The 16,184-nt window shown below is 38.5% G+C and overlaps 1 protein-coding gene across 2 annotated transcripts in view; it reads left to right on the top strand.

The window, feature by feature from the left end:
• The window catches only part of Dcc (DCC netrin 1 receptor), a 1,150,309-nt gene that overhangs the window by 785,869 nt on the left and 348,256 nt on the right, over positions 1-16,184 (top strand). For both annotated transcript variants that reach the window (XM_036204806.1, XM_036204805.1), the window contains exon 8: positions 10,585-10,741. In XM_036204806.1, coding sequence (XP_036060699.1) covers positions 10,585-10,741 — 157 coding nt within the window. The remainder of the gene's footprint in view (positions 1-10,584; positions 10,742-16,184) is intronic.

Raw genomic sequence — 16,184 nt, 5'->3', positions numbered from 1 at the left:
TCTTATTTCACAAATAATGCCTACATATATTTTATTTTTAGGATGCCTTTAGGGCAATGTTATCTAACAGCTAATAAAGCATCTAGTTGGTAGACATAATTATCATATCTTAGTGAATAACATGGAGAATGAAACAGTGAAATTAATATTTTGTTAGAAGTTTATGTAACTTAAATACTTTTTGTATTAGAAATTTATTTTAACTTTTATATTATATGTGGGGAATGAAGATAGTATACTATTAATGTTCTCAGAACAAAATGAAATGACACCAAGCATTATATATTAAATTTATAAAAGAAAAATACTTTGTTATCTCAGAAGACTATGACTGTATGGAAAAATTAACTCAATAGCATACTAATGTTTTAGATAGATAAAATACTATATTTTGTTTCAAAAGCATTTGAGGGAATTATAATTGATTTTAGAAATCACCCTAACCATCTAAATTTTGCTACTCTGGTAGTTTTTTTTAAGTATTCCTAAAAGCAGAAGACTGTGCTGTTAGAGTATGGCAAATTCACTTCTTCCTCTCTTGACAACAGATAAAGAAACTGTAACCATGGAAACAGTAATGGGCCAGAGAGATTAGGGCCAGGCAGGAGATTAGACCTCTAAGAGCAATGAAAAGAGGTTCTGATTGGTTCTTTATTGAGACCTTATTTGAAGAGACGTTACTGTTGAAAGAAAGCACGGAGGATTAGCATGGACCATATTAATTCCCCTATACGATATAAGAAGCTATTGCTTTGTTTAAAATATATATATATATATATATATCCTTCTTTTTTCATATGACAACCATTTAAACAGAGGGGTAAAAATTCCGTGAACCATGCTGTTCCCAGCTTTGTCTGTACCATATAAGTCTGGCCCAGCTGACTAAGAAGCAACTCCTGAAGGCAAGGGAGAAAAGAACATCTATCCACGAGCACTCTCACACTGTACTTCTTACTGGCATGCTTGGGATCAACAGAAACCCAGCTTAATTTTGGTTATGATGTCATGTAGGAGTGAGTTTCCTTGGGAAGGAAAAGATTTGAAAACTTCGTTCATAGTTTTTGTTTTTTGTTTTTTTGTTTTTTAAGATTTATTTATTATGTACGCAGAAGAGGGCGCCAGATCTCATTACAGATAGTTGTGAGCCACCATGTGGTTGCTGGGAATTTAACTCAGGACCTCTGGAAGAACAGACAGTGCTCTTAACCTCTGAGCCATCTCTCCAGGCCCTTGTTCATAGGTTTTTGAAAGGTATTTTTATAACTTCCTGAAAAACTTTACAGAAGTTTGTTGTTGTTGTTGTTGTTGTTGTTGTTATTTTACCTCCTAAGCATTCTCCTATAGTAGTATTTTTTCTTTGTTAAGAAATTTTCTCATGCACTAAGGACAGGTCTGGGTCCCACTGTCTGGGTGCCTCCCAAAGAGTTCAGGCTATTCAATTGTCTCACTTACCTAGAGGGCCTGATCCAGCTGGGGGCTCCACAGGCTTTGTTTCATAATTCATGTGCTTCCATTAGTTTGGCTATTTGTCCCTGTGCTTTCCCAGTCTAGGTCTCAACAATTTACGCTCTTACAGTCCCTCCTCTTTCTCGACAATTGGACTCCTGGAACTCCACCTGGGGCCTGGCTGAGGATCTCTGCATCCACTTCCATCAGTTATTGGATGAGAGTTCCAGTTAAGGTGTTTACTGAATCCACCAGGTTGCATTGAATCCCCAGGGGAGTCTTGGCCCTGGAGGAGATGCGAATGGAGGGGAGGGGCTGGGGGGAAGGTGGGGTTGGGGGCGGGCGGGAGTGGGGAGGACAGGGGAACCCATGGCTGATGTGTAAAATTAAAATACAAATATAATAAATAAAAAAGGAGAAAAAAAGAAAAAAGAAAGAAATTTTCTACTCACTCTACATACCTCCCACAGATCCCACCTTCTTCCTCCTCCCATCTCCCAGCCCTCCTTCCCAAGCCACCCCACATCCCCACATCCCCCAAATCAAGGTCTCCCATGGGGAGTCAGCAGAGCCCAGCACACTGACACTAGGCAGGTCCAAGCCCCTTCCCACTGCATCAAGGCTGCGCAAGGTGCCATGCCACAGGCACCAGATTCCCCAAAGCCTGCCCATAGACCTGGGACGGATCCCAATCCCCCTGCCTGGTGGTCCCCAAACAGTTTGAGTTATACAACCATCCTCCATATCCGAGGGCCTAGTCCAGTCCCCAGGGGGCTTCACAGCCACTAGTCTATGGTTCATGGGCCTCCAATAGTGTGGCCACTCATCTCTGCACTTCTTCCCGTTATGATCTCAACATTCCCACCTCAAGAACCCCTCCTCATTCTCTTCAGTTAGATTCCCAGAGCTCAGCCTGGTGTCTGGCCATGAATCTCTGCATCTGCCTCCATCAGTCACTGGACTATGATGATAGTTAGGGTATTCTCTAGACCAGTCACCAGAGTAGACCAGTCCAGGCACCCTCTGGACAACTGCCAGCAGTCCAAGGTGGTGTCATCCTTGTGGGTTCCTGAGAGCCTCACCAGCACCCTGCCTCTTCCTTTTCCTATGATATCCTTATCAGTCATGGTATCTCCCTCCCTGCCCTCCCACTCTTTCCCTGCCCTCCCACTCTCTCCCTGTTGCAGCTCAACTCTCCCATTTCCCTATGTTCTCATTCCCCAGTTCTTGCCCTCTGCCACACACCCCCACACCTATACCATTCATGTAGATCTTATCCAATTCTCCTTCACTGGGTCATCCATGTGTCCCTCCTAGGGTTTTTCCCTGTTAGCTAGCTTCTCTGAAGCTGTGGGTTGTAGTCTGGCCATCCCTTCCCTCACATCTTGTATCCACTTATGAGTGAGTACATACTATGTTTGTCCTTCTGAGTCTGGGTCACCTCATTCAGGATGATATTCTCTAGTTTTATCCATTTGACTGCAAATTTCTTGATTTTACTGCTGAGTGGTATTCCATTGTGTATATGTGCCACATTTCCTTTATTCATTTTTCAATTGAGGGGCATCTAGGTTGTTTCCAATTTCTTGCTATTACAAATAGTGCTGATAGGAACATAGTTGAGCAAGTGTCCTTGTGGTAAGATTGAGCATCCCTTGGGTATATGCCCAAGAGTGATATAGCTGGGTCTTGATGAAGACTTATTCCCAATATTCTGAGAAACTGCCATACTGATTTCCAAAGTGGCTGTACAGGTGTGCATTCCCACCAACAGTGGAGGAGTGTTCCCCTTGCTCCACATCCTCTCCAACATAAGCTGTCTTCAATGTTTTTGATCTTAGCCGTTCTGACAGGTATAAGATGGTATCTCAGAGTTGTTTTGATTTGCATTTCCCTGAAGACTAAGGATGTTGAGCAATTCCTTAAATGTCTTTCAGCCATTTGAGATTCTTCTGTTGTGAATTCTCTGTTAAGCTCTACAGAAGTTTTTGAAACCATCATTAATCACAATTGTAAAGAGAAAGTATCTAGATTTAGAAACCTATGTTCTTTAAATTAATAAATACCAAGTTGGTCTGTTTTGAGTTGTGTGCTGTCTATGATAGATTTCCTGAGGAAGAAATCATTTGTTAGTTTTAAAGTTCTCAATTTACTGAAGTTATAATATCCAGCTCAATGGTAGGGACAGTTTTAAGTGGAAAGCATTTTTACCAAATTGAATTTTGAAAGGGTGTTGCTTGTCCACCCTTACTAACAGTAATCAAGAGTGTGGTTTCTGGCTGTCCTGCAACACTGACTACTTTAAAACCATTCCATTAGGACAGGCTTGTTTTTTGCTTAGGTTTAGAATTATTCATTATTTACTTTTAGACATTCTTCTTATTATGAAAATAATTGCTTGTTTCATGTTTTACAAACTCTTTGGGGTGCTTTTCCCATAGAGAATACACCTACAGGGAAGTGTGCATATAATACTATCAGCTGTTGAAGAGTGGGGATTGCTTGAACCACACTGGACATTGCAATAGGATGAAGATGAATTAAAAGACCTGGATATAAGCATCAAAAAAACAGGAGTTCTTATACCATCCACAAGGACAAGAGTACATCTGATGTCTATGTCTCTCCTCTATACATAGATCAAATGTTGCACATACAGTTATAGGCAATGAGCACTGTCAGTGTTGAGTGTATCTGTAAGCCTTAACCCAAAGATATTTTCCTGGACACAGGGCACATGTTTCCATTAAACAAGAAAAGAAAAAAATGCTTGCCAGAATCTTCTTCACTTAAATGCAGGAAAGGAACAGAAAGATGCTAAGCACTCATATTTCTTCCTTGAATCACTTGAGTTACAGAATCTCCCATGGGATGACTGTTGAATTTCCCACACTGAACATCTTCTCAATAATCCATTCTTTGGTTTTCATTTGGTAATAGAGCTTTACTGCACAGCCCAGTTTAACCACAGATTTGTGGTTATGCTGCCTTGGCATCGTGAGTTCTGAAGTTAATAATATGCTGAAGTCTGTCAGGGCTTCATTTTTCCCATTGATGTCCCTTTTTCCATCCTAGAAATTTTATGTAACATGTATATGTATAAATGTATATATGTATGTATGTATGTATATATGTGTGTGTGTGTGTGTGACCTTTAATACACACACATATGATATACAAACCAAGTTACTGATCATGAATTATAAAGAACTCTATATTAAAAATCCTAATGTGCATGTAAATTTACCATTTATTATACATGAAATCAAGTCTGTATACTAATGATTTAGATACAGTTGTTTACATTTACATAAAGAATTACATCTTTACTGACGAATACGTACTGCAGAACATAGAGAGTCCTTTTTTAGAGGTGATTAGTGATTTAATTTTATCGTTATCAGTGTTGAGAATACCACTTTGAATAAGTAGGTAGTACAAAGAGGCATAAGTTAAGGTCATTTCAGAAATTGTTGAAATTTCTGTCTTAATTTCAAGGCAAAATTCATTTTGTAAATGAAACTCAAGTCAGCAATTCAAGAAGGAATTTAAAAAACTCACTAGCCCAATAAAATCTAAAATATATTAAGCTGATAGTTAAATGTAAAGCGATAACCTGCAGGGAAACATTGTCTTTGTTTTCTACAATTAGACTATTATACTTCTAACAGCTAAAACTGCAAATTCAGGGGAAACCATGCTTTCTTAATATCCAATAGTTTCAAGTCTGAGATGAGGTTACTTTGGGCAGTTTTCATTGGACTTACATGGCATGTTACCACGCACAAGGTGGAGTGCATATGTTGTATGTTCAGAATTAAAGGATGCAGTCAAGTCACTATTTGCAGGCAGAAACACCTCAGACTCATTACACACTTGATTTTACTGAAAATCTGAAAGCTTTTACTCTTTCCCAATATTTTACTACACCTGCATTCAAATAGGTGACCCCACTGCAGTCACAAGCCACAGTTAAGAAGCTAGGTCACACATTTGTTATTCTTAAGCACCCCCTCTCTGCCCTGTTTTGCTTTGTGACCTCTTCCACACTGGTATTCCAGTGATTTCTTCCATAACAATGTGTACATTCTTAAGCTTTTTTTTTTTTTTTTTACTTTGGTAGAGGAATCCTAACCAAGGAAAACGGTAAGCATGAGCTAAAACAGCAAACTGACTGTGAAATTTGAAATTTGCCCTGGGATAAAGAGAAGATATTGAGGACAAATAAGCAGAAGAGTCATATGACCAAGTGTGTATTTGTCTAAGCTTATTCGGGATGCAGCACAGAGTATGTGCTGGAGGAAGGTGAATTACAGGAAGCTGTAGTCGCTAGGAGACACTTGTGATGGATCTGATGAGCAGGCATACGGCAGTGATAAACAAGTCAGAGTGAGCGCAACCTTGAGCATCTGTATGTGCTTGTCCAGTGGGATATCCTAAATGCAGCAAACAGGAAAGTTGGGCATATGTACATTTTGACTCACAGATGGTACGTATCTGACATGGGGAACAACCAGAAGAGTGGTCTAGGAGTTGAAGGAAGCTGAGAAGATGGAGAGAATCTGGCCTCCCTGTGCTACTTGAAAGCGTCTATTAGGCTGAAATGAGGGAGATTTTTGTGAATCTTTCCTTCACTTGCTCTCAGGAGAGATACTGTGTATCAGATGTCAGGCTTTTCTCTTCTTCTCCCAATTCTGCTCTAATAGACCAACTTGCAGCCAATCTTCTATTTGTTGTAAATATTCTATATCTCTAGAAAATAATTATATATACCAAAAAGTAAACAAAGGATCCACGGAGCCATAAATAACTCAAAAACTTCCTCTCATTCTCTAAAATCTCTACATCTTTATGTGACAGGTAAGAATTTCACATGGAAAATCTTTCTCAAATCATTGAAAAGTGAAGAATTTCCTTCTTCTTCACAGTTGAAAGGATTTCTTTCACAGATAACCAGTTTAGTCCACAGCAGGAATACTGACTTAGTCAGTTCCTGCACAAGTGAATGCATTCAGAGAACTAGAGAAAAGAGTCTGCAAAAGTCAGTGTTCTTTTAATACCTTCTTATACTATGTAATATTTATGTGTGATATAGATTATACCCTCTTATATTACATAATATTTATGTGTGATGTAGATTAATATACCTAAAATTAAGTAATCAAGTACACAGGTTGGCTTAATGGAGTGAAGGTTACAGGTGAAACAAACATCGAAAATAACCAAATTTTACATGTTTTTGGAAAGATTGACTATGTAGTTTCCCCTGGAATTATAGTTATTTGTATTCATTGAACTAGCTTAGTAATATTTAAATGGTTAAGAAAGGGACTTTTCAAGGAGCCAGTGCACCAGGAGTTTCTGTGTTAATGGTCCTTACCAGTTATTCCTGTCTCCTGGGACATAACTGCTGTCCTCCCTACAGCTCGGCTTTGTCTATATCAGATCTCAGGAAGAAGCCTCCCTGGCAATGAGGAACCTGATAATATTTAATAAACAATATATGGACCCCACAGACACAGAATGTGGTGCTTAACTAACAGTGAGAACTGTGAATAAAAACTGTGTCTGTTGAAACTGGCTGGCTGATTAGACTTTCAATACTGTGTTGAGGTTAGAATGTTGCAGGTCCAATATACCAGTTGCCTGATCTTAGGCTATGTCTCACCTTCTGGAACAGACATTCTTTGCCCACTTCTGTGTCTGCACTAACATCCTGGTAGTTGTAATAAATAGAAACCTTTAAAAAAATCTATTAACTTAGCAGACTGCTAGCTACCATCAATCCAAAAGCTAAGAATATAATTAGAGAACATCTTGGGCCTATAGAAAAGCTTCCCCCATCTTCCTATAACCACCTCTCTGATCTTCTCATCAATGTATGTTAAATTTGCTTTGATTTATTCGTTTCTTTTTTCTATAAAGTTACAAAACTTCATGGAACTGCTTTCATGTTGAAACATGGAACATGGTCACTCAAAAGTGCTCTAGAATAAACTGTTTCTTATTGCCTAAAATGGTTGTGTAGAGGCAACTATGTTGTTTGTAGTTTGAAGCTAGAAATCATCTGTCAAGATGAAACTTTCCTTGATTCAGGAAGCTGAACAAAAGACAAAACATCCACCAAAGATGAATTATGCATTTACAGGCACACCATAATTAGGAGAAGAATGATGTTGGAATTTACAAGTGACTCAAATATCTGCAAATCTATTTTTCCAACTCTAAGTGCTGTAGAGCACTTCCTATGAGCAGCAGTTACTAATTTCTGTCTTAAATTCAGGGACACTCTAAAGTAAAGCAGAATTGTGTTTCTTTATGTCTTAAAGGATTTTTTTTTTTTGGTCTCTCCTTGCATATTATTCATGGCAACTACTTCAGTCTTTGGGTAGTCCCTATTCAATTGAAAAGTACATATTAACAGTATTACATTTCATTGAAAACTAACCCTGTACATTTATGGAGTACACTGCGAGATTTTGGCATATGTACTGTGCTGGATGGCTTTATGTCACCTTGACACAGTGGAAGTCATCTGACAGGGAGGAGCCTCAATTAAGCAAATGCCTCCAAAAAATCAGGTTGTAGGCAAGCCTGTGGGACATTGTTTTAATTAACAACTGATGTAGGAAGGCCCAGCCTTTGTGGATGGTCATCTCTGGGCTGGATGTCATGGATTCTATAAGAAATCAGGATGAGCAGGCCTTGAGTGCAAACCAATAAGCAGTACCCTCCAGGACCTTTGCATCAACTCCATTACCCAAGTTCCTTCATTGTTTGAGTTCCTGGACTGACTTCCTTCAATGATGACCAGTGATGTGGAAGTATAAGCCAAATAAACACTGTCCTCCACATCTTGCTTTTGGTCATAGTTTTTCATCATAGCCATAGTAACCCTAATTAAGAAACACACAGAGTGTGGCATGGTGATACCAAGCTAATTGCAAATCTATCACCCCATTCATTTGTTAAATGCAACATATCAAATGTACTCTTTCATAGTTTACAACATAAAATACATTATTATAAACTATCTTTCTGTGTTCTTCCACGTAATATATTTTAAAATCAGTCCCCCTAAGGCAGACCCAGAGAGAAAACTACAGTTTGAACACACATTCAGTAAATTTGAGTGCACAGAGATACAGAGATGTAAGTATGGTGACTGTCACCTGAGGCTAGAGGTGGGGAGGTATTGATTACTTGTTTTCTAATTGACCACAAGCTCTTAATTTGTTGCTTTTAATTATTTTTGGTTCTCTATAATTATATAAACAGGTTACTCCAAGTGGTATCAAAAACAGTATAAGTGCGCTCTGAGTAAATAAGGTTTTGTCATTGTTGTTTGTTTTCATGTAGCATTTATGTAGGATGTTGGTGTCTCACCAGGTTAATATTAAAAGAGGACCTTACAGAATCTATGTCAGTTTGTGTACAACTGTGTGTTCTGTGTCTTTTCTGTTGTCAGTCACCTTTCACCTAGGAAATCAGTAATTACGATGAATATAACTTTCCTTTGACAGAAGAAATCATGTATTTGCCTGACATCAGGTGACTTCCCTATTTATGATAATTATATATAATCACATCTCCTGAAATAATGAAAACCATAAACAAAACAATCAACAGCATTTGTTACATCCCTGTGAGACTGTGGCCCTTCTCTTCTATTTCAACTCCTCAAAAAAGCTTATTGATTCACTTTGACAAAATTGTAACTAATTTAATTTTTTATATAAACATCTTGTTTTAACTAAACATTCCGAATTGTATGTTTTACTTCAAATATGGACACATGAATTAATTTGTTCATTCACTCATTTATTCATTTACTTACTCAAACCCTGCCTCATTCCAGAAAGGATCCCAAGAAACATCATGAATTATATATAATAATTTGTTCTGCCATCATATTGCCAATATATCTCTTGTTCAAAATATTCTATCACTTGATCTCATAAGAAATATAATATGTTTATATAATACTGTATTAATTCCATATATTAAAGATTCACATTATCAGGGCTTTGTTAAGGTGGATGGAAAGACCCTACTGCTCAGCGTTTTTCTGATCTGTGTGCAGTGGTATATGTTTGCCCATGCATACATATCATACACACACACACACACACACACACACACACACACACACACACACACACACACACACACACACACACACACACACACATACACACAGACACACACACAGACACACACACACACTGATTTTTTTAAACATTAAAAAAATTTATTACCTGGCCGGGCAGTGGTGGCGCACGCCTTTAATCCCAGCACCTGGAGGCAGACCCAGGCGGATCTCTGTGAGTTCGAGGCCAGCCTGTGCTACCAAGTGAGTGCCAGGAAAGGCGCAAAGCTACAAAGAGAAACCCTGTCTCGAAAAACCAAAAAAAAAAAAAAAAAATTATTACCCAATGACATTCCCTGCTATTTTTTTTATTTTTATCATAGATTTCAGGAATAATAAAAACTACATATCATACAATAAAATCATATATATTATTGATAAGTCACTGCTTCAAAAGCCTAGCAAATCTAATCTATCCTTGATTCCATTTCAGATATTTGTGATTCCATTTCAGATATTATTTATAGACTGCAGTTTCTCAGTCCTCTCTGGTACAAACCAGGCAGCAGCTGTTTTTATAAAATAATCACTTAGAGGCTTAATACTAATTACAAACTATTCGGTCTATGGCTCAGGCTTATTGCAAGCTAGCTCTTAAATCTTAAACTAGCCCATTTCTATTAATCTATATTTTACCACATGGCCATGGTGTTATACCAGTCTGGTGGCATCTTGCTCCTTGGGCAGAAAGATGGTGTCTGCCCTGACTCCACCCTTAATCTCCCCATATCTCTGCTTGGATTTCTTGCCTGGCTTTTGTCCTGCCTTGTCATAAGCCAACCAGCTTTACTTATTAACCAATGGGAGCAATACATATCCACAGCATACAGAAAGGCCATATACCACAGCAGTTATTTCTCTTATTAGCCTTTATTAGAACGTATCTGATGTTCTTGGCTATGTATTGTTAAGTTCAGCTCTGACTTCATGCCTGGTTTCCACTATAGCACCAGCACTTCTGATGATCTCCTCTTATTTCTCTTTAGCCATCCCAAGCTCCAGCATCCTTCCTTCTGCTCCCAGAGATGTGGTCCCTGTCTTGGTTTCTAGTCGCTTTGTCCGTCTGAGCTGGCGTCCACCTGCAGAAGCAAAGGGGAACATCCAAACCTTCACAGTCTTTTTCTCCAGAGAGGGTGACAACAGGTAGGTACCATCAAAAACTTTAGCTTTTTCCCTCAACACTTTTAAAGTCCATGAAAGTATTATGCCCAGATCTCAGCCCCCCAAAAGACCACCAAAGAGAAACATGCCAGAATGCAAAATCAAGGTTTAGTTTGGGCTATCCAAAATTTTATCCAAAAGCAATACAAGCCTAGGCAGGGACTTTGTCCAATACATCTAACACAGTGGAAGCTGGAGGAAGTACCCACCTCTCTGGAAGCTCAGTTTTTAAAGGCAAAAACCACAAGGTGACATCATTTAGGGGTGCTAGTACAGGTATAATTCTAATTAGCTCAATTCTAGGGACTTTCCAGAAATCATGGCTTAATCTTTACTTCTAAGGGAGTGATTGCCCTCACCATCTCTCACTGGCTGCCCTCAGGTGGGGACATTTTTATGATCAGTTACCCTGGGAACCAGGGTTAAAACATTCTTTGGTCAAACAGTTACCTAGGGAACCAGGGAGAGGACATTCCACAGTTAGGCTCTGTACTTTTACATTTCCTGGTTTCTGGAATCTGGACTGACTGGTTTTAATAACTCCTGACCTATTCCAGTAACTCCTGGCCTGTACCTAAAAGGAGAAATCTTAGGCCTTAGTTTTAGGGTGAAAGCATTTTGATCTTATTTCTAAGATGGCTCATTTTGGTCTCACAAGAGAAATTGATGGTGTAGAACTTGAGGAAGACCTGGAAGAATGTGTGAAATCATTACTCTATTCCTCATTCAGACTGAATGAATTTGTTTACTTCATGAAAACAGGAAAACTTGCAAAATCAATCAAAATCATTTATATAGCATTCCTGACAAAAGGCAAGGGTGCAAATGACTATGTAATTTTTTTTGTTTTTGGTTTTTTTTTTTTCACTGATGCAGAAAATAATTATCTGGATATCAAGAGAATAAAGTATTAAGAGCCACTGTGACTAGTCACTGACATTATATGATTTGAAAAAATACAATGACTTTTCTGACCTTTAACAAAGAAGAAATATTAACTGCCTTACAAGGGTTCTGTTAGGATTAAATTAAGATCAAATATATAAAGGTCATTGCACAGAATGTGTTGTTTGATAAAAGTTATTTGGTGAATATTATAATTGGCTAGGTAAGAATGAACTCTGCTTTCAAAGTTGCAATTCACTGTTTGTGGTTTTTGGTTTTACCAAACTCTGTTACTCTCATAATATTTCAGGATGTTGTGGTTTTGAAATGAAACTTCTCAGTTTTGAGGCCAGGCTGAGTAAGTTCCAGGTTAGAAGTAGAGATCTGTTTCCTGGTACTCTAGTTTCTCATGTGTATGGTTTCTGTGAGGTGCGTGGTACCCCAGGACCCTCAGGACAGTTTTGATTGCCAGGTGATTATTAAAGGTGCTTTAGAATGACTACGGAAGAATTCCATTCATGCTGCTTCTCAAATGCTTTGCTGTTGTTGTTGTTAATGAAATTAAATTATATCTTCTAAAGTTTCTGTTTTCTTTTAAATTTTGACCTGGCTTTAAAATAAAAAGGGAAACATATATACACAGGGCATGTGTCTACCAAGACCTCTCATAGAAAGAAGAGGCAGACATTTGTGTTGGCCTTTCCTGTGCAGTGATTGTCTCCCTGACTTCATGAGATCTTAGGAAATTTTAAGTCTTGGTGTGTGCACTTGTGAAAACTGGAGGCAGTAATCTTGCCCAATTATTTTCATGAATTTATATGGGTTTCCTGGAGATAATTTAATTTCATCATCCCCAAACTATGCTGACTGTTCCCTCAAATACTACTATTTTTCTCTTTACTGCAGTTAAACTAATATCATCTATTCAATTACGCAAGAAAAAAAAAAAAAATCTCAGGTTACACTCTTCCCCTCCCTGGTTCTCAACATTGTTCATTAGCAGGACTAATATGTCTACCTCAGCCCAGGTGATCTATGCCTTTTTTCTTCTGTCAGTCACTTCAACATTATTTACTCAGTCTCTGGGAATAGTTCTGCAGTTTCTAGTAGTCCCCTCACTGTATGTAGTTAACATTATGAAATATGGGTTGGATCACCCACTCCTCTGTTGAAAATGTGAACAGACATACACTTAAATGTAAAGTGTAAAGAGAGAGTAAACATTCAGAAGTCTTTTAACTAGAGAACTCCAACCCAAATCTTTATATAAGCAAAGGCATTTTTAAAAAATATTAACATACAATGGATAAATATATGTACTCAAAATCAGATGGTTAGATCTGGAAATGGTGCTACCATTTATCAGTTTACTTTTCCAGACTACTAAGGGAAAGAAGTGAAGGGTTTCTTATAGATCAGTCATGGCCCACAGGAAGAATGAAGGGCTGAAAATAGCAAGCTCAGAGACTATGTGGAATGGAAGATTAAACTAATTCTCAATAGATAAGGGAGGGAGATAGACGGGAAGAGGAAAAGAGAAAAGAAGGAATGGAGGGAATGAGGAATTAGGAAGCTGATTTTACTGCTATTACAATTTGAGTGAACCATTCATTATTTTCAAAATTATTTACAAGACCCTGCTTCTAAACACTGTTTGACAATGCATTCTCCTTTCAATATTTCCTATCTTGCAAGCTGAACCCATTCTCCACAACTTTTCATTACTCACTCCTATAGTGGCACCCTAAATTTTGTCATATAATATCACTATTATATCTATCTCAAACATCACCCCCTTGACTAATTCTCCAGACCTGTATCTCCCCACCTTCTAGTTAACTGCTTTCTTGCATCAAACATTTGATTTCACAGGGATCGACAAACCATTAGTCCTGGTGTGATTTCTCAGCCCTACAGCTTTCTTTCCCTTCATTTATGAGGCAGTTAAAATTTCATGGGTAACTACTGTGGACACATGCTACTATGTAGCAGGGTTTGTGAAAATGTATCATATTTTCTTAATCCATTCTTCAGTTGAGGGGCATCTAGGTTGTTTCCAGGTTCTGGCTATTATGAATAATGCTACTATGAACATAGTTGATCATGTGTCCTTGTGGTATGATTGAGCATTCCTTGGGTATATATGGATTGCTCAGAGTCCAGGGAAGATGCTACATCCAGCCTGGGGTATCTGAGGAGGAAAAAAAAAAATCTATATACACTATGCTCTTATGTCTGTTAATTGTATTTCTCTAAGACAAAATTCTCTCTATACAGCTACAGCTCTGTCAGGCCTTCAGGGCAAGAATGAATCTAGATACACCAAGCTCTTTGTCCATCTACTTTATTTCTCTGGGATGAAATCCTGTCTCCATAGCTTCAGTTCAGTCCTGACACTCAGTTCCTCTTTGTCCTCTTTTGCTGTCCTCTCATAGCCGTGCTAAAAACTAAGCTCTTATGCTTCCAGCCTCATCTTCATCCTCTGTTTCTTCACCCCCCCATCTCTACTTGCTCTCTCTCCTGGCAGTGAAGAACTACAAGAGTTCTGCCTTACCAACTACAAAACCTCTGTGTTCTTCCCTTCTGCCTGGTCATGCCATTCTTTCTGCCTCTACAGAAAACACCAGTCTCTTCTTTCCCTCACTACATGTTTTCTGCCTCCTTAGGAATGTTACTCCACCCTATCTGATATGTAAAAACCTCTTTTGTTCTCAGTCAGTTGCTCTGGAGAGCTACCAGACCTAGAGACAAGGGGATGGTCTGAGTTTCATTTGCACTAGAAACAAAGCTATGCATCTACCCCCCTGTTTGGCTTTGCCTACATGACCTTACCCAAGTACTGGCCCCAGCAGGAAGTTCACACACACATTCTATGGGAGTTGTGAGCACACGAAATTCACAAGGCACAGCTGAATATTAAGCTGTGTACTACCAAATAGACCATGCTAGATGGCTTCCCACTTGACTGACCCTTGGCCTGGTCAAGGTATAGCTTTAATACACAGCTAGACTCCTTATAGCATATTCTTGTGTCTTGCCACAGGTATAAGCCCAAGAATGGAACAGCTGGGTTTTGAGGAAGATTGATTTTCAATTTTCTGAGAAACTGCCATACTGTTTTCCAAAATGGCTGAACAAGTTTGCACTCCCACCCACAGTGGAGGAGTGTTTCCCTTGCTCCACATCCTCTCCAACATTAAGCTGTTATCAGTGTTTTTGATCTTAGCCATTCTGACAGGTGTAAGATGGTATCTCAGAGTTGTTTTGATTTGCATTTCCCTGAAGACTAAAGATGTTGAGCAATTCCTTAACTGTTTTTAGGCCATTTGAGATTCTTCTGTTGAGAATTCTCTCTTTAGATCTGGACCCCATTTTTTTAACTGGATTGTCTGGTATTTTGATGTATAGTTCCTTGAATTCTTTATATATTTTGGAGATCAGTCCTTTGTCAAATGTGGGGTTGATGAAGATCTTTTTCCATTCTGTAGGCTGTCTTTTGTCTCATTTACCATGTCCTTTGCCTTACAGAAGCTTCTTAGTTTCAAGGAGTCCCATTTATTTAATGTTTCTCTCAGTGTCTGTGCTACTGGTGTTATATTTAGGAAGTGGTCTCCTGTGCCAATGCATCCAAGACTACTTCCTACTTTCTCTTCTAACAGGTTCAGTGTAACTGGTTTTATACTGAGATATTTGATCCACTTGGACTTGAGTTTTAAGCATGGTGATAGATATGGATCTATTTGCAGTCTTCTAACATGTTGATATCCAGCACCATTTGTTGAAGATGCTTTCTTTTGACTTTCTATGTTCTTACTTCAAATTACTGGAAGCTAACATGGGCAAATATAACATGCCCTGAGACTGACATTCTCTCAAATGAATGCAGCAGGCAGAAAGCTTCAGCTATGCTCCCTTGAGTCACTTTAAATTCGTAGTTAGGAATGGCGTATTGCCTGCTAATACTGCCAGCAGTTATATGATATTTATGTCAGCCACTGTCACACATGTTCTTAATGACATTTAGTGATTTTTCTTCTATTCCCATCATTTCAATACCTTCAGCCCTCCCTTACTCACAATCAACAATTTCTTGAAAAATCAGAAATGAAGGTCTACCAACTTTTCTGTTTCCCTTAAATAGCTGGGTATATCTTTAAGTGTATAATGTTTTTCTCCAGAAATTTCCAGGGAAAAAACGGCTTGTTCTTTTTTTTTTTTTTTTTTTAAATTAAACAAAAAACTCCAAACATACCAGAGTTTATTTTTTTTGCTGGCCATCTAGTGTTGGGCATGGGGCTTTCCTTTAAAAGATTTGCATACCCAGTGAGACTCCATTGGAGGAAATTAACTTTTCCTTTACAGGTAGTTGTCTGTTGGACATAGCTTCTTGGTTAGGTATAGGAGATCCTGTCTACTTTCCCTCTCAGGAGTGGGCCATCTGGCTCGGACCTGTGTAATCTCCATGTATGCTACCATAATCTCAGAGGTGATATGTACATTATCCCTGTTGTGTCTTGGAGAACATGTTTCCTTGGAGTCT

The sequence above is a fragment of the Onychomys torridus genome, chromosome 13 (assembly GCF_903995425.1).
Source record: "Onychomys torridus chromosome 13, mOncTor1.1, whole genome shotgun sequence".
Lineage (NCBI taxonomy): Eukaryota > Metazoa > Chordata > Mammalia > Rodentia > Cricetidae > Onychomys > Onychomys torridus.
The sequence above is the reverse complement of the archived record's forward strand: the minus strand, read 5'-3'. Positions and strand labels throughout refer to the sequence as shown.